The sequence below is a fragment of the Myripristis murdjan genome, chromosome 13, assembly GCF_902150065.1.
Source record: "Myripristis murdjan chromosome 13, fMyrMur1.1, whole genome shotgun sequence".
Classification (NCBI taxonomy): domain Eukaryota; kingdom Metazoa; phylum Chordata; class Actinopteri; order Holocentriformes; family Holocentridae; genus Myripristis; species Myripristis murdjan.
In genome coordinates, this window is record NC_043992.1 from 29,796,049 (window position 1) to 29,819,191 (window position 23,143).

General features: G+C 43.8%; 1 protein-coding gene across 1 annotated transcript in view; it reads right to left on the reverse strand.

Moving 5' to 3' along the window:
• LOC115370713 (protein jagged-1b) overlaps positions 1-23,143 on the reverse strand; it is a 46,599-nt gene extending 23,456 nt beyond the window's left edge. The window contains exons 1-2 of the mRNA XM_030067855.1: positions 22,931-23,143; positions 16,611-16,946 (exon numbers count right to left, since the gene is read on the reverse strand). Coding sequence (XP_029923715.1) covers positions 16,611-16,946; positions 22,931-23,110 — 516 coding nt within the window. The 5' untranslated portion in view covers positions 23,111-23,143. The remainder of the gene's footprint in view (positions 1-16,610; positions 16,947-22,930) is intronic.

Below are 23,143 nucleotides of genomic sequence, written 5' to 3' on the forward strand. Positions count from 1 at the left end.
GTGCTGGGTGGCAGAGGGCGCGCAGCGAGTTCATTAAGCCAGGCAGAGAGCGCGGAGCCCTCGGCTTGACCAGCTGGAGTTGTTAATCTCCATCGTAAAACTTTCACTTGAATTAAAGCCGTGAATTTGCGTCTCACATGTCGACGCGGCGAGATTCTCTGATGCGGTGGTTGTCAAAGTGGAGTCAGGGGACCATCAAGGGTCCGTCGGGGGTTTCCAAGTGGCTCCTCAGCAAAATGAGCGATACTTTATTTTCACTATAATTGAATTCACTGGAAAAATGCTATGATACAAAAGAATGTATGAGTGGCTATTTGAACATCATGTTTTAATCTGACCACTTAAAATCTATTAGTCAGTGTTCAAGTATGACATCTAAACAATTTAATGCTTAACACAAGCCAATTTATCTTCTCATATGAGGGCTCTTAGGGCAATATCACTTCAACATACAAATAATCTCCATCTTACTAAGTCATTTAGCCTCAATTCAAGGGTTAAAATCTTGTTTTTGTCAAGTCAAGTGGTAAAACTGCCAGCAGCATGAGATAATCCCACAGCGCAGTTTCACTTGCTTCAGCTTTTTTTTCTGGGAACAAGTATGGATATGTTGAAACAAAGCAGAATAAAGTAAATCAGCCCACTCGTATCAACAAAATAATAATATAATGCTAATAATAATTATTACTATTGATGTAGAACTCAAGTTTGACTCAAGATCATTCTGGAAATGAATTGATTAGCATGGGAAATAAATGAAATTATATCCCACTGGCAGATTTTCCTTTGTTTTAAAGATTTCTATGACTAAATGACTTAAGATGGAGATTGTTTGCAGTGAAATGGGGGGTTGCAGTTCAACAAAAAATCAATGCGGATGTCCGAAATATGTAAAAATTTGGAAACCACTGCTACATTCCACTACAATGGGTTTCATAAGTCAAACACGATGCCTGTTTTCGCACTAAACCATATTTACAGCACGCGGTCGTCCTCTGAAGCACATTTGACGAGCATGACTGACTGATGTGCTGCTGAGGCTCGAGCCAGAGGCAGTTTGAGGCCGGGCCCAGAGCGAGGCTGGTTATGATGTCCTGTCCACCGCTACAAAATGCACACACAGCATTACCTCACTGTTGGCCGGCTCTCAGACCTCTTACCCTTATCATCTCGCCAATCGCCCCTCCGCCCCCTCTCTCCCCCCCTTCCTTCCATCCACTGTATGCGCCTCTCCCTCTCTCTCTGCCCTCTCCCTCTGCCAGCCGCCACGGCAGAAGGAGCTTAAGACCTGTGGGAAGTTCAGAGCCTTTTTCCTTCTTTCTTTTGTCCCCCCCTCCCCCCTCCATCTCACCCACACAGGTAAGTCGGTGAGTCACCGATGCAGGAAGGGTGTATCTGCGGTCAGCCTCGTTACTCAGCCTGGGCTCGCGTACGGAAGCCTCGAGAGGTCAAACTAACCACGGGTAAAAAATTAAAATCACACCAACCCGCTGATAAGATTCGGACTGCGTGAGCAAAAAGATGGACAGCGTTACCAAAGCCCTTCCTGGATTTTGTTCCAAAATACACACACACACACCGACACCACACTCATATCTTAGCAACTTCGAAATCACAAACACCAAGATGAGGACAGGCTGGTAACAATTACAGGCCGGATCAGGGATGAGCAGTCCAGTCACAATACCCAAATGTTGTCTTCAAAGTCAGTATTTAAAAACTGGATACTATGACGATGCCACAGCAAACAAGACATCGACACACACCACACTGGACGAAGACGGGTTTGTGGCAACTTGTGTGTAAAGGGGGGGGGTTGATATTTTGTTTGGGTGTCTATCTTTATCGCCTGTGATGTCAATGTCAAAATCAGCTTGCCTGTCTTTGCACAGTGAAAATGATGAAGCTGGCTCGAATCACATTGTCATAAAAACAATAGAACGATGAAGAACAGCATAAAAACATAAACAATGTCAGAGTGAAATGATTTAAATAAAAGAAATTACACTAAAAAAACATCATAAATAGTGGCGCAAGTCAATAAAAGTGAAATGGCTCTTAATTTGGTTGTGTCAATATGTTTAGGTGACATTTGAAGATGTGTGTTTTCAAGTCAGAGCCAGCCTGCAGCTCTGTCTTTTATAGTCCTGCCTCTGCTTTTCACGAGTCCAGTCCACGAGCTGAAATGGAAATGCAATTTGCAAAACACATTTGGTGAAAGCACTGAAGGCTCCTGAAATGTAATATTAAATTCAATCATCTGTAACTCTACTGAAGCCGTGCTGAAATTTCGGTTATCGTGACAACACTGAGGCTGAGTGGCCAGATAGGTCTCTGGGGACAAAACATCACGCAGGGAGAGGAAAACCAAACAGTAAACAACACAAAGCAGAGGCCGATAAGATCAGAGTCAACAATGAAGTGATATTTTTACCCTGTTCTGACACAAAACAGCATCACAGAGATATTCGTGCCCTCAGTGGCGATAATGGTCGATGTGATGACAGAGCCGGGGAGTGACATAATGGGAAAACTGCCTGAGTGGGTGCATGGACTTGATCATTTCAGAGCAAATGGAGGACAGGACTGAGAGAGAACAAAACCCCCAGTGCAAAAGGTGATAAGGAGATATTAAAGCAAAAACACGTGTAATATTTTCATACAGTGGTGGAAAAAAGTTTTTGGACACCCTTAAAATTTTACACAATCTCACAATCTCAAATATTATCATGAAATATTTGTGGAAAAATCTTTTTTGTGTTTCAAAAGGTGTGGCTGCATTAGACAGATACAAACAAATACAAATTATAGTTTTTTGTTTATTGTATTGAACTTTCAAATGTGCTGGCTTTATATAGACACGAAGCTTGGCAACAAAAATTGTGTCTTTTAATAAAAAGAACGACCTTCATCACTGGTACCAAAATGAGCCAATACTCCAAATTTCTTATGTATTTTTATGGAACCAATCAATTTTAAGTTTTTAATGGCTTTTTTAGGATTTGTTTAGTATTTTGGCTGTGACTGTACTAAAAGAAATTGCACTTGAAAACCTAAGAGTGATTTGTTAATGCAATATTTCACAAATGCATGGGGTGTCCGAAAACTTTTTTCCACCACTGTATAGTCCTCCAAAGTTTTTTAATCCTTAGTCCGTGGATATTTCTATCTAAACCAACTTTCTGCAACATCTGAGCAGACTTCAAGTTTTCACGAGACGCTCACTGGGCATCCAGAGACCGAAAACAACAGATCTGGGTAAAATTAACCAGGCATTAGTATGAAACCTGCAGCACAAGCAAGAGAAGGTGGACGGTGGCAACGACACCAAAATGCCAACATATCTCAGACCTCAACTTCTTAATTATGTACTGGCACATTTTTATCTGCTGGTCAACATTCCTGTTTCCTAAAGTCCTAAGAGGGAAGCAACAGGTTGTCCCGCTGCTCACTGAGGTTTATTCCAAAGGACAGTCTCCCACTCACTTCTAACTGAGCAGCTGTGGGTCATAAATTGGCCTCACATCACAGATTATTATGGTCTCAGCTTTCGCGTTTGAGAGCTGACGGTGTAAATATTGTCTGGACTGTGATAAGCAGGCGATAACTCTTCCACAGAGTTGCTCATGACTGAATGACTGAAAAAAAGAAGAAAAATAAACATAATTTTGCAAGGAACTGTTGGCATAAAAGCTCTGAATCTCATTTTGGTCCTCTGAGAAACCTTAGAGCGGTGCACACAGCACAAACATATGGTAATATATTTAAAATAAAGTGTAATATATAAAATATATTTCCATATGTGGGAAGCCTGTAATTATATTTTTATATTTTTCAGTGTAATAAAACATATACAAGGACCAGGCATGGCTATTGATAATAAAATATATTGCAATCAAGGCAAACTATAGTAAATTTTGACCTGTAATAATTAAGGAACCACTCATTTCATTTGCTCTTTTAATGAGTTAAGAAAATTCTTCTCACTTTTACTTTGGATCAATGTGCATCACTATATTTTTCAATATATACAAAAAATGGAAATACCTTGATTATTTTTCAATATATGATTGTTAAATGTATTTAATATAGAGCCTATATTAAATGTTTTTTGTAACACCAGCTTTTTTTCCTGTCAGTTATTTTCTCTGTCATTAATTAATGTCATTCTAAGTGTAATTGCTGTTAGTCAGTGCAGCCTAGAGGAACATGCACTTCTTTTTAATCTTTGTCTTTGCAGCTGCTTCAGATTCCTCGGCGCCCACATCACAGAGAACCGCAGAGATTTGATGAGGAAGGTACAGCAGCGCCTCTGTCACCTCAGGCGGCTGCCCTGCTCTACTCTGCAGAGGGGGGGTGGGGGGTGCAGTCAGCCCGGGACGTGAGCCTCCCTCGGGAAGTGAGTCTGAGTCTGATTCTGATCCAGGACGTTTACACCAGGCTGTGTGTCGGGAAGGCACGCAGGATCATCAGAGACCCCAGACACCCAAACCATGGGACCGTTTCAGCGGCCACTGTCTGGCAAGCAGCACCACAGCCTCAAGACCTGGACCAGCAAGATCTGGATCCGCTTTTTCTCACCAGGCCTGCAGGCTGATGAACCACAGACACCGACAGCCTGGTTAGGTCTACACACATACATACATAGTTATATAATTTTGCCCTTGTACACCACCACAGTGGATTTGAATTGGATTAATCAAGACATGATTGAAGTGCCGACTTTCAGCTTTAAGATTGGGTGTTGAACAAAAATATGGAATTAACCTTTGAGGAATTACAGCCAGTTTTATACATTTTCACCCCATTTTCAGAGGCTCAGGTAGATACAGTACGGCTTTTAACTTTATACTCTTAGTCATAGTGCATGTCAAGGAGCCGAAACCAAAGCATTTTACTGTTTTATATAATTAGATGCGACAATAAAGAACCTTGAATCTTAAAACTACACAATTCAGCACACTGACAAGTCATGTATTGGGAAAAAAAAATTCTTCCTAACTCATTGCCAAGTGAATCTTGAATGCAAACTCTGAGCAAGTTTAGTTGAGGAGTCCGTTAATATGTTTGGCCGTTAAAGAGTTTCTCCGGCCTGCTGTTTCGAAAAGTGGTGCTCTGTATGAGGGAATACTGAAATGAGCTTTTAAAATGGCATTATGGCGGGCAGGTTGGGAGGCGGAGAGAGCCTTGAGCGGCACAGTTGGTCAACAATTATTCTCCCCCTTTATAACTTTGTGTTTCAGTAAACACTGCAAGAAAAGTCTGTATGGGCGTACAGCTGCCCATGTACACCTGAGGTTCCCGAAACCTGAAATGGTTATTAGATTACAGAACTTAACCCTCCTATTATGTTTGGGGTCAATTTGACCCCAGCCAATGTTTAATGTCTCTAAATAAATGATTAACATCATTTTTGCTTCATATTTAATGAGTTTTCCTAATGCAATGGGTACTACCGGGTAAACATGAAATTCACATGATATGTTTTCAGTGTCCTGTACACACTTTGTAACGCATCGGTTATAAATAACAAAAATCTGGGTAACACTTTACAATAAGAGTACAACAATTAACTTTAGTTAACGTTAGTTAGCTGTTAATCACATGTTAATGTTTATTACCTGTTACTTAATGTTTATTACAGCATTACAGCAACGTTAATTGTTATACTCTTATTGTAAAGTGTTACCAAAATCCGTACTTAGAAATAATATAAAGCCATTAAAACACCCAAAAATAATATTTCTCTCCAATTTTAGATCAATCAGTAAGATTTTATGGTGATTTGCATGTTTTTCCATAGTCACATAATAGGAAAAATTGGATGTATAAGTGGGGGTGGGGGTATGTTTTATTTAAAGGGGTATTTAGGTAATCAACAAAGAAACATAAAGTACTTGACACATAAACTTTGGTAACAATTTTAATTATAATAATTTTGTGGAGGATTAAACTGCTGGGGTCAAATTGACCCCAAACATAAAAGATGTTTGTAAATTTGCACATAACAGGAGGGTTAAAGGAGGATTATTGTTTTAGCGTTTGGCGGTGTGTCTTCTTGAGCCGTCATTTTGGGTGGTGTAATGTTTGGTTTTATGAGTGTACGATCTTGATAAGTGTTTTCAGTATTTCAATTATGACTTCAAAAGATGCCATATTTTTTCCAGACGTTTCCATATACAAATTTGTACACAAAAGAAATCAAACACATGTGTCAAACACTCAGCAAACACACGGGTGTGAATGACCCTTGAATGACTTTCTTCCTCTTGCACAACTTTTCCTCATTTCAACACCTAAATCACTTCCACTCAACTCCATTGTGGATTGTTCCCTCAGCAACATCTGAGCTTGATATCTCTGCGGCTTCAGGTCAGTGACTGGGGCCCTGCCTCCAACACAGAAACTACACTCTCCCAGTCACACATGTCTCTTGCTGCCTGCCGTGACCAGTGCTGATAGTCTGGGCCTGGCATGGCTGCAGTGCAAGCGGAGGATATGGGGTTTCCCAAAAACAAGACATCAAAACAAGAAGAGAATTAAGTGATCATAAATCATTCCCCCAAGGGCTGTGGGCTGTCTGGTTGTCTGGCCCGGTCCCTGAGGCTCCAGCCTTACATCGGTCTAACAGGGGTAAAGCCGAGGATTACAACTGCTAATTCAAAACACTACACAGACATCCACGATGGCATGCAGATTTTTAATAAGTGGAGGTACAAAACAAATCAGCTTTGTTTTCCATCCTCAAAAGCTCCTCCAAACTCTTTCCTGCTGGACCGTGTCTCCACATCGCCGCTGCCCGCCTCGTCCGCGGCTCCGCCTCTCGTTCGCTCTCCTCCTCCAGCCCGCCAGCTTGACCCCTTATTCTCTATCTCGCCCTATCCCAACCCGCGCCCCTCTCTCTGCCCCCTGCCATCCCTCCCTTCATCCATCTCTCTCTCAGACATGGGCAGGGTAGGATATCCCGACAAAGCCAGGCTGTACAAACACAGCTCTACGACAGGAAGAACTCCCAGCCCTGAGAGAGGAATTTCCCCTCAGAGCTGCACGCACTAATACATACTTACACACACACTGCCAGCCTGACACACACACACACACACACACACATCTAGTGTACAGGCCAATGCACATGCACACCATTACACACCTCAAACACACACAAGCACACAGAATTACCCCAAACTTTCCTTGTCTCCCTTTGGACTCGCTCACTCGCCCGTGATAAGCTGTGTGGCCCCGATGTGGTGGAGATCGTGGGCAATGAGCGAATATAAATTGTGTGCGAGGATTTGATAGCATTTGCTTTATTTATTCAAGGAGAGATTGCATTCACATGCCAGATGCCAGTAATCCTAATATACAAACTAATGTATGGTCACACACTCGTTTCGCTCGTTTTACATATCCATATTCATAGAGACCAAGGACACGGTGCAGAAAAAAAGACATGCACCACGGCTTTCATGGGCATACACTGCAAAAAAAAAAAAAAACTCACTCTCAGAATAAAAATAATGTTTTTCTTCAAACAAATGAAAAAAAAATGTCGGTGGGATGAGAAAATTGCACCTGTTTGCAGGGCAGTTTCCTATTTTTTTTTTCTTGGGAGTGTAAACATGTTGAAGGCAGAATAAGGCAGGTTGGACCACTAGTACCAAGAAAATTACACTTGATTCTAGAAATTTAAACCACATTATTAGTACTGGAATCAAGTGGGATTATCTCATATCACTTGCCTTAAGGAAAAAACAACTTTTAAACGAAATATGAGACTAAATCACTTGTTAAAAGGGAGACTTTTTGCAGTGTGCAAAATATTAATACATTCAGTCAGCACAATAACAGCATCGTATGCACACACACAGGTGGGCAACGGATTAGGCTGCCAATTACTGTAAACACACGCCGTGCATACGATAGAGGAAATTAAACAGACAGCAAATGTTTCTTTCAACTTTAACATTCATATTCTGCAGCTGAGCCATTACTCTTTTCACACAGATAGGAAAATTCAGCCAAGTGTCAGTGAGCTGACATAATTATAGACTCTCTCTGTCTCACACACACACACACACACACACACACACGGCTCACATACATGCAAATCGTTGTCATGACAGCAGCTGTATAGGACGGCTGACACCTCACCTGCACAACAAATTAGCAGCGGAGGTAACCACAGTAACAACGCTGTTACCAAGCCAGAGGCAGAGCTCCGGCCTTGCATCAGGTTACAACAGGCAGATAAATATGTCGACATCAAAACCTATGAAGCATCTGATCGGTCTGATGTTGCTGAGCGGACGAGGAAGACTTTACGACACAGCCGGCAGTGAAAAGCTAAGAGGATGCTACCGCTCAGATTAGACTCTATTGAACAACAAAATAAAATGTTATCTAAGATACCAAGGCTCCCTAAACATCCACAAATCATTTAAAGCCTCGTCTCAATGCGATTATTGTGCTATTGATTGATTCTGGCTTACAATAACAATGAAAAAATCAATTTGTTTGAGCTGAGGAGTGGCTAGTGAAAGACAGAGCAGGAGAGACTGCATTACAGCAGCTAATTTGTGAATTTCAAAAAGTCCCTACCAATATGAGTCACTGTGAGTTATCTCTCTGCCCTCAGGCCAACACACACCACCCACACACACACACACACACACACACACACACACACATACAACGCAGTAGCCAAGGAGTTAGACCCCCTGTGTGCACCCGCCCACCCCACCCTGCTGCCATGACCATGGCCCCTTTAATTACATCTCTCTGTTCTCGTATTCTCTCCATCTCTTTGTTTTTCTTTCATTCTGGACACGATTAACATCAGCCCTTTATCTCCCCACTCCTCCCTCACCCATTTTCCTTCCATTGCCCCCCCTCAACTCAAATCTCCATCTTGTCATCTTCTCTCGCTTGCTCTCTGCCTTTCTCCATTTATCCCTGTAAACTCTCTTCTCTCTCTCTCTCTCTCTCTCTCTCACTCTCTCTCTCGCTCCGCCTGCATCCTCTCTTCTTCCTCGCTGTCTGTCTGGCAGTCACATTCTTCCAGGGTTAATTGGCTTAAACAAAAACGATGTGATTCCGGACGACTTCAAACGCTGGAGAACAACGGAGCCCTCTTGACATGCGCCCCTCCACCCCGCCCGGTCCCACACTGATCTCCATCCTGTCCTCATATCATCTCCTCCTTTTCACCTCCTCCCCCCCTTTGATTACGATTCCTGCAGCGGTGTGAGTAAGCCATCATGACCGCACTCCCCCAGTCAGCATCTACACTGCCCCCCCCAACACACACACACACACATTCACAGCACCTGTGCCCCACTCTGACTTCATCCACTGACCCCATCCCACCCAAACTTCCTACCTCTCAGTCCCTCCTCGCTCCCTTTCCTTCACTCAGTCTCCCGTCTACAGGCGGTTAGATCAACTTCACCCTTTTGTACTTTAATCTCAACTGTGTCTACCCCCCGCCTGTGCCCCTCCACCCCCTCCCGAGCTGCAGACCAAATTGTGCCCCCACACCCCACCCAGGCTCCCCCTTCCTGACTTCCGCAGGAAATTACCTTGTCTAGCCACTGGCTGTGAAACATCCACGGCTGTCTGTTCAGTAAGAGGCGTAACGAGTGAGAAAATAGAATTGGAAACGGGTCTGATTGTGTGTGTGCGCGTGTGCGTGGAATAACATGTGTATGTGTGTGTTTGTGTGTGTGTGTGTGTATGTGTTCTTTCATTTTTATATTCATAGCAAACAAATGTTCTCACAGGGGTGGACAGAAGAGGAAAATGGTGCTGGCCCTCACATCTTTAAGAGGTTATCTTAGTGTTATTTTAGGAGCCTGGGTTTACAGGGTTAGACTTATGGGAGCACTAACAAAATGATAATTATGCATGTAAAGGAGCTTTATAGGTTTATTCATCATTACTGACAATGAGTAAAAATCTTTCACTGAAATTTCTGGCTTTCGAAACTCACTTTCTGGCCCAAACTCTGACTGGTGAACCCTCCCGCCCCTTTGTGTGAACCTGCTCCCAAAACCAAGTGCTCAGCAGCAGAGGACAAGCAAGCAACAGAGCGCGCAAGATGTTTCATTTTCCAGCCATAAAAGCAAATGACAGAGCAGTAGTGGTATTATTATTACCGTAATTTGCAGGATGATACATTTTTACTTTATGTGATATTTCAGCTGGATCTTGAGTCTGGTTACTGAACACTGTGACAGAAACCTGCTGATACAATTCCTCGGTTGCTGATGCAGTTTGAAGTCATGACTTTCTTGAAGTAAAGCCCCTTTAAGGAAAGGCAGTTATGTAGAGGAGAGGGTTCAGGTTAGAGTTAGAGGGTGGAGAGCTGATGAAGGTCTTCACAAGTATAGCGATACAAACGTGTGTGTGTGTGTGTGAGGAAAGAAAGAAAGAAAGAAAGAAAGACACAGTGAGTGTGTGACAGTTGGATGGCCTTTCAAATGCCCAATAGTGTCTCATTTCTCTCTAAATAGGACTGAAGACGGCGGAGAGAAACATGACCTCCCGAAATAGCAAACTGATAACAAACCCATACAGACAGCAGACGATAGATAGATAGATAGATAGATAGATAGATAGATAGATAGATTAACATAACATTAACATAAAACGGGATCAAGAGGCTTTCCGAGGACTTTCAGATGGACAGAATGAGAGCGGAGGATCATGAAGTGATAATGAGACATGGAGCTGCGCTGTGGTCAGACGTATGGAGGATGTACAGCTCAGAAACAGAAACAGTGGAAACCGACAGGACGAGGCTGAAAACACCGCGAAGAGAACCAGCCCGATGTTTCCACGGCGCGTTCGCGGCTTTCAGTCGAGCTCCAGGAACAGGAACAACGGCGAGCAGAGGCAGGGGATTTATGAGGAGCGTATTGTAACACTGTCTGCTCTGTTTAATCCACAGGGACATGATGTGGCTGAACAGCACCAGAGGGCACTGACACTGAGAACAAAGGGCTTACAACAAGAGACTCGGAGGTCTGGAGAGGGCGGAGAGAGCGAGAGAGAGAGGGAGACAGAGACAGAGAGAGAGAGAGGGAGAGAGAGAGAGTGTGTGGGAGAGAGATGACATGGGTGAGTGAGTTTGCAGGGCAGCTAGAGACAGGAGACGGATCAATGGCGCTGAAGGAAAGGTAACTATTTGCTGTAATTACACCAGTGCCACTTCTTAAAATGATGCATACCTGTGAGCTCATTCTCACACAGTACGCTCAATGACACACAATGACATGCAGACACACACACACACACGCACATACACACACATAGTAACTTCACAGCGATCATGTAAATCTGGGTTCCTCTGCTTCTTTTCACTTCTAATAAAGAGACTCCTATTCTCAATCCAATTTGCACACAAATGAAATCATTAAAACACGCTTCCCTTGAGACATTTACCCCCCGGGTTATTAACTTATCTCTAAAAAACACAAGCTCAAAATCCTGATGGAATTAAACATCTTTGTGCATCGTGTAAATGTGTGTGTTCGTGGGTTCGTGATGAATTCACGTACAGTATGTGTGTGCTCGTGTGTGCCGACTGGGGGCAAAAAGAAAAGGTTGCATAGGAAGGCATGTGTGCGTATGCATGTGTGTGTGTGTGTGTGTGTGTGTGTGTACACAGCGTGCACAACAGTATCAGCGCACACACTGGTATGCAAGTGTGTGTAGGAGAGTCAATTAGGGGACAAAAGAGAGGAGAGCACAAACGGTTGGAGGAGAAAGAGTGAAAGAGAGATTCAGGGGAGAAAGAAAGCTGTAACTGTGTCTCTCTGTCTGCTGCTCTCCTCCCATTTCCCTCCAGTGACTTTCCCAGCTTGGCTCCCACACCACAGGAATGCACAGGTTACCCTGCTGTGTGTGTGTAGAAAAGTGTGTGTGTGTATCCAATATAATGGTATAAAGAATCCCCGATAGCCAGTTCAATTCAGCTGAATTCGATTGTTTCATTTATAAAGAAAGACAAAGACAGAGGGACGCAGCAGAGAGGAGACGCAGCTCGTGGAAGATACACCTTAAAGATATTTGCATGACGGCCCCAATTTGCATGTTGAACTCGGTCCTGTCTCGGGCGAGGAGCTGCCCGGCGATTTGCCTGAGAGAAATTTCACTGACGAGGCAGGCATCTGATAAGTTAAAACGCAGGGCGGGTCAGGCTGCTTTAAAAAAAAAAAAACGTGTTCCATTAATTAAAGTGAATTATCTAATTAGTTCATCAAAGCTGTCATCTAACACGAGCCGAGGAATCCAAACTCTGTCTCTGTGCCGCAGCTGCGATACAGATAAGAAAGAAGTGACGTCAGGTTTGGATGTAAAACACATTTTCCTCTGTGCTTCATTTTGTCAAGACGTAAATCGCCTGCTACTATTTAAAAGAGTTTTTGACTTTCAAGTGTAAAGTCTTCCAATCCTCTGTAATCAGAAAACATGATGTTTTAGGTAACATAATCCTTCCATTTATTTTGTATTTCCACTACATAACGCTGTTCTAAGTTCTCAGTTAGTACCCAGTCCTGCTGAGATGTGATGTATCTCACGTCTGTCATGAACATAACTAAACGTGTTTACACCCAAGTATGCAGCTACATGTTATTTGTGCTTTGGTCTGTATAGTTTGCAGCCATCAATGCTGTATAAAGAACAAAGTTGTTGGGTTTGGCAATAAAGTCTTTTCTTCCGATTTTTGCAAATGTTGCTGGAATTTTTTTTACTTCTGTGTTTACTCACAGGACCAGCTGACGGTCCTCTAATTGGCCCTTGAATGATTTACAGTAGGAAATGATATCTACTGACTGTATTTATCTGTTCCACATTATTAACATACTCTATGAATTTGTACGAAACAGGACAGGAACATTTCAGGACAAAGCCTTCTCTGAGGTGTGACGAACGTTTGATGACGGCTTTGTTTCGAAATGTTAGCGGCTGTTTTGTTTTAATTAAAAGCACACGCATAATTAAAAGCACAACATAGAGATAAGAGTGTGTGGCTGTTTGTTCACATTTTCCCATGTTTTGACCTCTGTTGTACTCCTCACTCTTGGGTGTGAGTTCTCTCCATTTCTCTTTGGTGTGCACATGTGCACAACAGCCACACAACACACACACACACACACACACAGTTGAATGTCAGTCCAACCTGGAGACAGCCAGGTATGGCCGCTGGCGGTGAACTTGAGTGTGGATCAGACTGAGAGGCCTGAGACGTTGAGTGAGGATTATGGGCAGCGTACTGAACATCAAGAGGTGGAGACGGCACTCCATTCACTTCACTTTAACAGTATTTCTATAGCAGCTATCACACAGTCATTTGTCACAGGACTTTTTCACAAAAGACCAGGATTTAACCTCCTCTAGATGAACCCGTCCCGAGTGACAAAAGGTAGGAAAATGTCTGCCTCAGTTCTCACAACACAAGCTGAGAGGTGGTTCCCACTTGATCAAAAGCATTTTACAGATTACAGTCACATGTACTGAGCCATAAGTATGAGGAGAGCACATCCACTGAAAGCTTCGTCTCCATGCAACCATCGCCATGTGATTTTTTGCAACGTGTACCCGCCAAATGCTTTCTCATTACCTTTTCATTCGTCCCAAGTCATTTATTCACTGATTGGTTCAATCATCCCAGATCTGTCATGTAAACAGAATCGTCAGGGACAAACTCAGCGCTCTCTTGGCAGCTCTCGCTATTTTCCATCTTCAGCCGAGCAGATGTAACTGTGAAAACACCAAAACACGTGGACTGAAGAGATGACCTAGAAGTTATTAAGTCTTTGAATTTTTTTTTTTCTCCCATCTCCACAGAGGCGCCAAGGCTAAACTATCCCAGACCACAAAGTGTCTGTGATTTAAAGCGCTGGGGTCAAAATGAAGCCACATCCCTCAGCCTATTCATAAGATTAGTGATGGACAACAGGCCAAGGCAAATCTGGTTTGAAGGCAAAGCAAACAGCTAAAATAACAGACAAGTGCTCTTACATGGCCCGATGTCATTCTTGGTTTGATATGACTTAATGGCTCAGATGGTTTTTCTTCAGTTTTTTTTTCCATTATGACACAGTAGACAGCCATTTCATTTAAAGTATGTCACTACCACGAGTATTCAGCATCGAAAAACCTCTTTACAAATCCACACAAGCACCACCTGTTCCACAGTGCTATCACATGAAGTGTCACTTTTTTTGTTTTAATGTTGCCGCTTTGAGCCTTAATATTATATAAATTAATTTAATCTTCATTTACAATAAACGCCTGGCCAAAAAGCGAAACATCACCGCATGACTCTAGTGGCCACAGGTACGACGACGTATAAAGATGACACAAATGAAAAAACGTCCAAGCAATCTTGAGAACATGCACATACGCAACACACACAGAGAGAGAGATCGGTGGGAGAGAGAAAGAAAGGGCAAGCGAGGGAGCGAGGGAGCGAGGGAGGGAGGGCAGGAGACAGAGAGAGCTCACCTTTCCTCATAATGACTCTGCTCACCTGTTCATCCCCTCACCTGGGGCAAGGGGATCAGAATACTGCCCGAGCCTCCCCTCCGCCTCCCCTCTTGCCTCCCCCCTGCCTCCCAGAGATGGCCAGATAATGTGAGTCTTTCAGCTGTGCTTCTCTCCATAGAAATGCCTCGCCGCTGCCACAGTGCACCCCCCCCACACACACACACACCCTCCTCCCCCCCACCTCCCTGCAGCCCGCCCCGTCCTGTGGCCCAGCCCTGAAACTGATCCAGATAGGCTTTCTGACTGAGACTTTTCTCACACTTGTACCTGCCACTCACGCACCTCCCCAACGAGGACGGAAAAAACAATGACAGTGTGACGTGCACGCATTCACATGCACACACACACACACACACACACACATGCATATGCACAAAAAGCAAACTGTACACAGATAAGGAAGGGTAATTGGCTCAGGGACAGAGAGTCTCACAGGTAAACGGGCTGATACTAATCAAAAAGAAGACACCAAACCTACCTGTGTATAACATTCCTGTGTGTGAGGGTTCATGCATGCGTGCAGCCATTTGTGCGTGTGTGTGTGTGTGTCTCTATGGATACATTAGGGGTGTTCCTGTGCGTGCAAAATGGCACAGAGACGAAGGGCTTTGTTCCCAAGTGCTTCCACAACTTCACCTGGGCTTTGCACAGTATTAAAAAAAAACAAAAAACATTATTATTAATTATATGGTCAGAAGGATAATCATTATGCCTTCCCGTGCCCCTTTCACAATGAACAGCAAGTCATCTGTGCAGGGCAAGGTCACTAATTCTTTCAGGCCATTATTCCAAGAAAACCAAAAAAACAACCAAACCAACAAACAAACAAAACTCCCAAATCCCCGCAATCTCTGGAAACAACGTGCCTCACTCCTCTTTATCCTTGCCAAGTCATTTTAAAGGGATTCTACTTTCTCCCTGGCTCTGGCTAGATTAATAAACAAGTATTAATTGCTGAAAAAACATCATGGAAAAAGCTTCCTAATGGGCGAGAATGGATGGATGGATGAAGGGTTAAGAAAATGCAGTGATGGGCGGAACCGAAAGGTTTTCCAGCTGATCATTTTTGCGTCCCCTCCTTGCTACCAGCTGAAAGCTTTTCACATTCATGCCCACGGCTGCTCCTGCCCTCCGTGACAGCCTCTGTGCTTAAAGGCAGATAAATAAAACAACATATTTGTGAGCAGACATAGTCTATTATGAGCCAGAGCAAACAAACCCCGCTCTGTCTGGTGACGAGGTTTCTCCCCTCCCGAGGCCTCAAGGACAGCCGGAGAACCCCTTTATCCCTTCTTACTTGTATTTGTTGTTTCTTTTTCCCTTCTTCCTGCTGCGTTGGAGAGATGCAGGGAAGAGGAAGGAAGAAAGAAAAAAAGAACGAGGAGGCGTGCTGGGCGAGGAAAGAGAAAGATGGATTGGATAATCGATCGCTGCACGTTGGCCGGGCTTGCCTACTGTTGGACTAATGTGCGATTAATTGGTCTGCACTTTAATGAAGACACAAGTCGAAGCAGCAACCAACTCGGCGTCTGATAGAGACGCGGGCGGTTCAATACGCTACAAAAAAAGGGATGAAAAGAGCCGCATTACTTACAGGAGAGCAGAAAGTTAAAGGCTGGGGGTTGAGGGAGGAAAGGAGGGAGAGAAGAGGAAATAAGGAGATGGATGGAGAAGCTCTCACAGGACTGAAGTGGGACACAAAGGACAGAAGGCTGCAGGGGAGGGAGGAGGGAGAGCAAGGGCTGAAACACTTCACTGAATGAATAAAGTGTTGTGGAGTCGTATTTCATCGTTTACAGCAAATCTAAAAAAAAAAAAAAAAAAAAAAAAAAACAACAACAAACACCGGAGTAGTGCATCCCGTTCAACCTTCCACACATGGACAGAGACACACGGCAAAGGTGGAAACGGTGTGAAAGCATTTGAAGGCTGCCTCTAAGAGATATTGTCGTCATTGCTATTCTGCTCCAGCCTTGGTTTGAGTGTACTGTTGTACTTGAAGCTTAGCCTGTTCCCCTGGTAACCATACTGATAACTAGCTCTGTTCTCATACTCACTGGCCAAGCGTATTTGAAGGGAATGACAATGTGTCCATTACTTCCTTCCCCTCCTCCTCCTCCTCCTCCTCCATCATGCCCTCGATGGCGGAGCGACTGCGAGTTCCCGCCCAGGACCCCCGTGCTGCCCGAGCCGAACGTGCAGGCTCCGGTTGCGACGACCCGGGCCTGGTATTCCTTGAGGCAGGCTTGGAAGAAAGTGTCACACTGGTCCCTGAGCGAGCAGCGCTGGCCCTCGCTGACCTGGAGGTCACAGCACTCCCCGGTCTGCAGCAGTCCATGCAGGTTCTGGTAGTGACGGATCTGCAGCTCGAACATCCCCACTGCGCACACGGCCTGCGTCCACGGAGACAGGAGGGGCACAGAGAAAGAGAGACTGTAGCATCAGAGGTGCCAAGTAACATTTAGATAGATAGATAGATACTTTATTCATCCCGAAGGAAATTCGCAGTTTTTCAGCAGTATCCACAGATCACAAGATTAAATAAATAAAAAAATAAATAAAGAAAGAATTTCTTTATTTAGAAGATCTAAGTACAACACACTAGAGATCTAGGTACAACAGTGTGCAAAAAACAATGTGCAAAAAAACGTGTGCATAGGTGTATAAAATGTGCATTTAATCAAGACTGTACCCCAGCAAAACTGAACTTTTGTGGTCAAATATCTTCATTAGTTGCTCTGTGCCCCCCTGGGCTGGGAATCCACAATACTGTATTCATGTCTCTCCATTCGCTTCCACAGCATGGCAAAACAGGTTCAAAATAACACTTTTAGTACTACAAATCAACTCAAACAAAGAGGATTATGCCAAAATTAAAAACTACAAGTCCTGGTACCTGTTTTTTGAGCAAATTAAACGTCCATTTAACTGTTACTTTCCTATTTGATTTGCAAAGTAGATATATATGTAGATAGATTCCTGTAGATCCGGCAGGTAGCTAGATCTACAGGAAACCCTGTAACCTTGCACCAGGAAGAAACAACCTGACAGCACTTCCACCAAAAATGCTACTACTTGTTTTGTATATTGGAGTCATTTGTTTGTTCACATTGGTTTATGTGCTAAAAGTGTTATTTTAGGAACGGTTTCTGGGGAAGTGAATGAAGAGACACAGTGTTGTGGATCAGCAGCCCAGGGGAGCACAAAGCAACTAATGAGGATATTTCACCGGCATGTGGGCTCATATCATACACACAACTATAAAACCCAATACTCCACCAGAGCTTCATTTTGAGGTACAAGCGAGTATTTCCATTTTGAGAGACTTAATACTTTTACCGCACTACATTTCAACTGTAGTTGCGAACTTACTTTGCAGAAAAAGCATTTTCATGAAAAACATAAAACCTGATGCACTGATAGAGTTTTAAAAAAAAAAGCCAACAGTATATGGAGCAGCTAGACACGCAACATTAAAGTACCAGGTAGTAAATTAACAATTTCATGCACCGAAAGGAACCATTTGACTACTTTTACTTTTCATACCTAAGTACAATTTAGGGCTATAACTTCTACACTGATATAAAATGTTGAATGTAGGACCGGATCATTTTTCCATTTATGGCATTGCTATTTTTACCCGACTAAAGGATTTGAATATTTTTCCTCCACGATGCTTCATCCATTACACAAACAAGCACAGCACATGGAAAAGAAAAGCGATACTACAGTATAAAAGGCCTCCCTGGGATGCTGCGATGCAAAAAAAAACACCAAAAGCCAACAGGTGAAATCAAATATTAATCCCCGAAAACACAGCATCAAGACAGCAACGGCACAGACACACCGGATGCTATTTTTTGAATGCTTGTGCCTTTCCCTCGTTGTTAGCAGTGAAAAGGGGGGCATCGTCATAAAAGAGGCTTTTTTCATGAAGCACAGTGGGCAAGTGCGGCTTTCAGAAAAGACCAGTTTATGCGAGCTTCCTGCGGTGGCGCGGCAAATGTTCAGCAAACTATATCTCATCTCCGTCTCCGAAAAAAAAGCATCCGGTGGCTCTGTACCTCGAGATTATGCTGCTTTTGTCTCACTTTACAATGAACGAAATGTCATTTAAAAAAAAAAAGAGAGAGGCACATTTCTCACGGAGCCTGCAGACATATTGGTGCTGGTGAAAAGGAATTTCATTCATAAAGTGATAATGAAGAGGATGAATGCATCTGCCCCGAGACTGCTATCATATTTTAATGCGCCGCGCTCTTTAGTTCTGTGAATCTGCGGCTGCATGGCTCCTCTGTGTCATCTGTTATGTTTTATCAGTGTTACAAGACAACAGTCCTCTGACAGATAAGCGAGAGAGAGAGAGAGAGAGAGAAAGAACAGAGGAGATAACACTGATTCCCGCAACTCTCCCTCTCTCTCTCTGTTTCTCCCTACCAAGAAAGAAAAATCGAACTCTTCCATCCAAATGGACAGATACACCCCTGCTCCCGCTATACAATCCCCTATCTACCTGTTTATCTCCTCATCCGTCTCACTCTTCTCCTCCCTCTTTATTTACCTCCCTGCTTCTCTTTGTCTGGCTCCCTTTTCCCTCGTCATGCACTTCCTACACCTTTGTATCTCACACCTTTCTTCCTTTCTTTCTCCCTCTGTATGAGTACCACTCCCTGCTTTTTTTTCTCGCCCCTTCTCTTTCTTCCCAGGGGGACGGTGACACTGGGAACCTGGCCACAGTCTTTTTTTTTTTTTTCCTCTCTCTCTCTCTCCCTCTCCTCCTCCCTTCTTTCTCTATCTGGGAACAAGCTGTAACTCCTGCCATGTCTCTTTCTCTGGCCATCAGCTCTTCTCTCCATTGTTGCCATTCTCCTTTTCATCTGTCTCTCTTGCTTTCTCTGTCGTCCCTCCCAGAGCGTAGCTAAAGATGGGTGGAGGGGGCACACACACACACACACACACACACACACACAATCACTCTAACACACGCACAGTTGAGCACGTGTGAGCATTAGAGTTAACAAGACCCCTTGAGAGCCTCAGAGAGCACCAGGGTCAGGTGTGTGTGTGTGTGTGTGAGTGTGTGTGTGTGTGTCAGTCTATATGTCACTGTAGCGGTAAAACAATGGCTGTAGCTTCTTCCAGCAAAATCAAACCTCTGTTATCTCAGTTTGTTGCAAGACTTGGGACCTCTGCTGATGAATAAAACGGAGTAAATCACAAACCTTTTGGCGTTTCTGAAAAAACACCGAGGACAGCTCATTAAGTCAGAGAATTGGGAATCATTTCTTGCCCTCGGGGTTTCACGGGGGATCTTGGGAAATTAAACCAGAATATGAACAGAAATCACCACAGGCGACAGGCTCTCATGGTCAGCATGTGCACTGGCTAAATCCACAGCCATGGTCAAGCCTCAAGCCGAGCCACGTTTTCAGAACCTCAGTTTGTGTGTCTCTTTTCCCCCGGCCCTGAGCTGGTGTGTGTGTGTGTGTGTGTGTGTGTGTGTGTGTGTGTGGCAAACTCCTCTACATCAAAAGGATTGTGGAGATACAGTGGCACTCATCACTCTACATCCTCCTTTCTTCCTCTCCTCCTCCCCCCTGCCTGAGCCATTCCTGGCATACCAGTGTTTCAGCGCACAGTCTGCTCAGAGAAAGGGACCTCGGCCCGGTTTGGACTCCGACCATCTCTGCAGGAGAGCCTTGGTCATTAAAGTCTCATTACACCCAAACACGCTGCTTGCACCCAAACACAGGACAGTCACAGCCAACCTCCTCCCCTGGAGCTAAAGATTAACATTCATGGGTCATGGGCTTTATTTAACCTTGTTAAATAGTGAGATTACACAATCTACTAACTGTAATAACCTATTATTCCCATAAGGCCAATTCACATTCAACTGATTCAATTCAGGAAATGGACTTCATCATCTTCATCCTCCCTACTTTAAAAGTGGAAACTATTGAGAATTAATATTCAAGCATTATTAGGTGGGTTCTAGTTTCAGCTCACGTTTTGTGTGAAATAAAAATCACCCGTCTGAAAGATCCTGTGTTGTAAAGGTGTGGTGTGACAATGCAGTATTATGCACTCCACTGCAGAGCCTCAAGAACAATGATACTGAATGGATAACATGCAGCTGCTGTTGCAGTGACTGAGGAGCCTCGCTCAGCAGGAGCTGTTAAATTTTACATTCTGTAGGTTTGGGCATCTCCTGATCTGCCACTGATAATGATGGGCTCTTGTCTTCTGAATTATAAATGGTCAGCAGCAGAGGATCCAGATGTGTGTGTGTGTGTGTGTGTGTGTTCCACTCTACAGAGCAGTCAGAGAGTGGAAGGAGTGTGGTGTGTTGTTCTTCAGCTGTGAAGCAGAGGGGTTGCAGAGGTGCGGGGAGAGACATGTGGAGCTTGTCCGAATGTTCACACGCCCCAGAGTTACTCAGCTCTGCCCCTCCGGCTCCACACACACCCAAGTCACACATGCAGGTTCTGTGCTCGCTGTCTAGAAAACATGCTCACTCCAACACACACACATGTGCGGTCAAACACACCCTCTGCTTGATCACCTCTGGGCCTGTTCTCGCCTCCGCTGTTAGGGTCCTGTCACACAGCCACAGGAATCCTGGTCAGGCTTTTGCCCTGCGAGCTATCAAGCATGTAGGGCATCAGAAAACAAACCCACCCGGTGTTAGACCTCCATGCCCAATGCTCTGTCTATAATCCACAACATCAGTGCAGATGAGAGCTCTAGTGGGTACTCACAAAAATTAATGCACTGTCTGCTTTAGTGGGGAAAATGCAAGAAAAATACCTACTGATAAATTATTTAAAAGCCTTTATTCCCTGCCAAGTCCATTTAGGAACAATTAGAAAACCAAGAAGCCTCAGCTAACACTCCTTCATCAGGGAGATGATGATGCTGTTGCTGTATGTGTGCTGCTATGTGCAGCTGTCAAAATCAAAGCTCACTGCAAAACATCTCCATCTTAACAGGTCATTTAGACCCATATGTAATGTTTTTTTTTTTAGATAAGTGAAACAATCTGACAGTGGGATGAGATAATCCCACTTGTTTCCCCTGTTAATCAACTTTCCTTAAATCAAGTGTAATTTTCTTGATACTAGCTGGCTGATCTGCCTCATTTCGCCTTGTTTTCATCACATTTATCCTTGTCCCTCCCTAAATAATCCTGAAATAAATTAAAATGCATTGGAAACCAGTGAGAGTGTCTCACTGCACAGACAGATTTTTTTGACTTGTTTTAAGAAAAACGAGATTTTAAGACTGCATGTGAGCCTAAATGGCCTGTTAAGATGAGATTTTATGCAGTGTTGTCACAGTGATCAAAACACAATTGCATGTTATTTGCTGCTCTCTGTAGAGCTGTCCATAACACACCAAAGGGAGGCTGAAATTCACATGGATGCTGTGAAAAGGGAGGGGATAGTGGCCAGCCAACAAAGGGAGATAATATGAAATATAAGGATAAACACCAGCACCAGCAACTTTGGTAGGCAAACATGGCAAGCACTCACTAATATAGAGATGCAGAGAATTTCAGATGTAAACATGCCTGTATTACTAACCTGTGTGCAAACAGGAATGGATGCTGCACAGGGGTGAATGTGGGGGATAATGCCAGTCTGCCCTATTATTCTCCAACATCACAGTGAGGTGGCATCATTGCGCCTTTAAAGGATTTATTCACCATTGTTGTCCCAAACATTAAGCCTTCGCAGCAGCTACTGCAGCTACTGTTACCTTTGACTTCAAGGTTAGCCACTGAATGATAAAATAATGAAAAAAGAAAAAAAATCTGCTCCACTATAATTCACTTGGCTCAGTTTAAGTGACGCACAATCCTGAGTAAAATCGGATTTTACTCTCTCCATGCAGTCATGGAGCAACAAGCCACCCCCATCCCAAAAAAAAAACAAACAAACAAAAAAAAAACACTTAAATAATCCCATAGTATTGCTAAAGCGACTTCAAATGTGTGTATGTAACTCAACAGTGAGTTTAAAGTGACCGCATTGTTCTTTGTGTTTTTTGTTTTTAATATTAATTTCTAATAATTTCTTATTCCTATGATAGCACTACAAACGCTTATATTTTGCTGCGATGTGCTGTCTTTGTGAAATTCATTATAGGATAGTTGTTGGGTGATATTCCACGCACAAGGGCTGGAACAACAGGTGGGCACAGCGCCATGGGAGCAAGGGAAGGGAACGAGGGCAATAAAAAACGGAAGGGATAGCGCACACGCCATTATTGACTGTTTTCACGGAGCTGCGATAAGAAATAGGCTAAACCACTGTTAAAAGTCAGCCGCGGGGTTTTAACAGGCGCCCGAAATAGCACTTAATCGGTGGCTTACCTGCGGCTGTGTTGTGAGCGCGACGAGAAAAATCACAGTCCACTGGAGGTGTCCGTGTCCCCGCTGTCGGTCAGTCCTCATGTCTGGCCTCCCGGTGATCTTTACGCTTCCGTTTGTGGGATCGACCCGAAGTGTCCTGTGCGCTCTTCCCCTCTCCATCCCTGCGTCAGGGGACTGCATGGGGACTGTGTTGTGCGCTTCGACAGCGTCCCC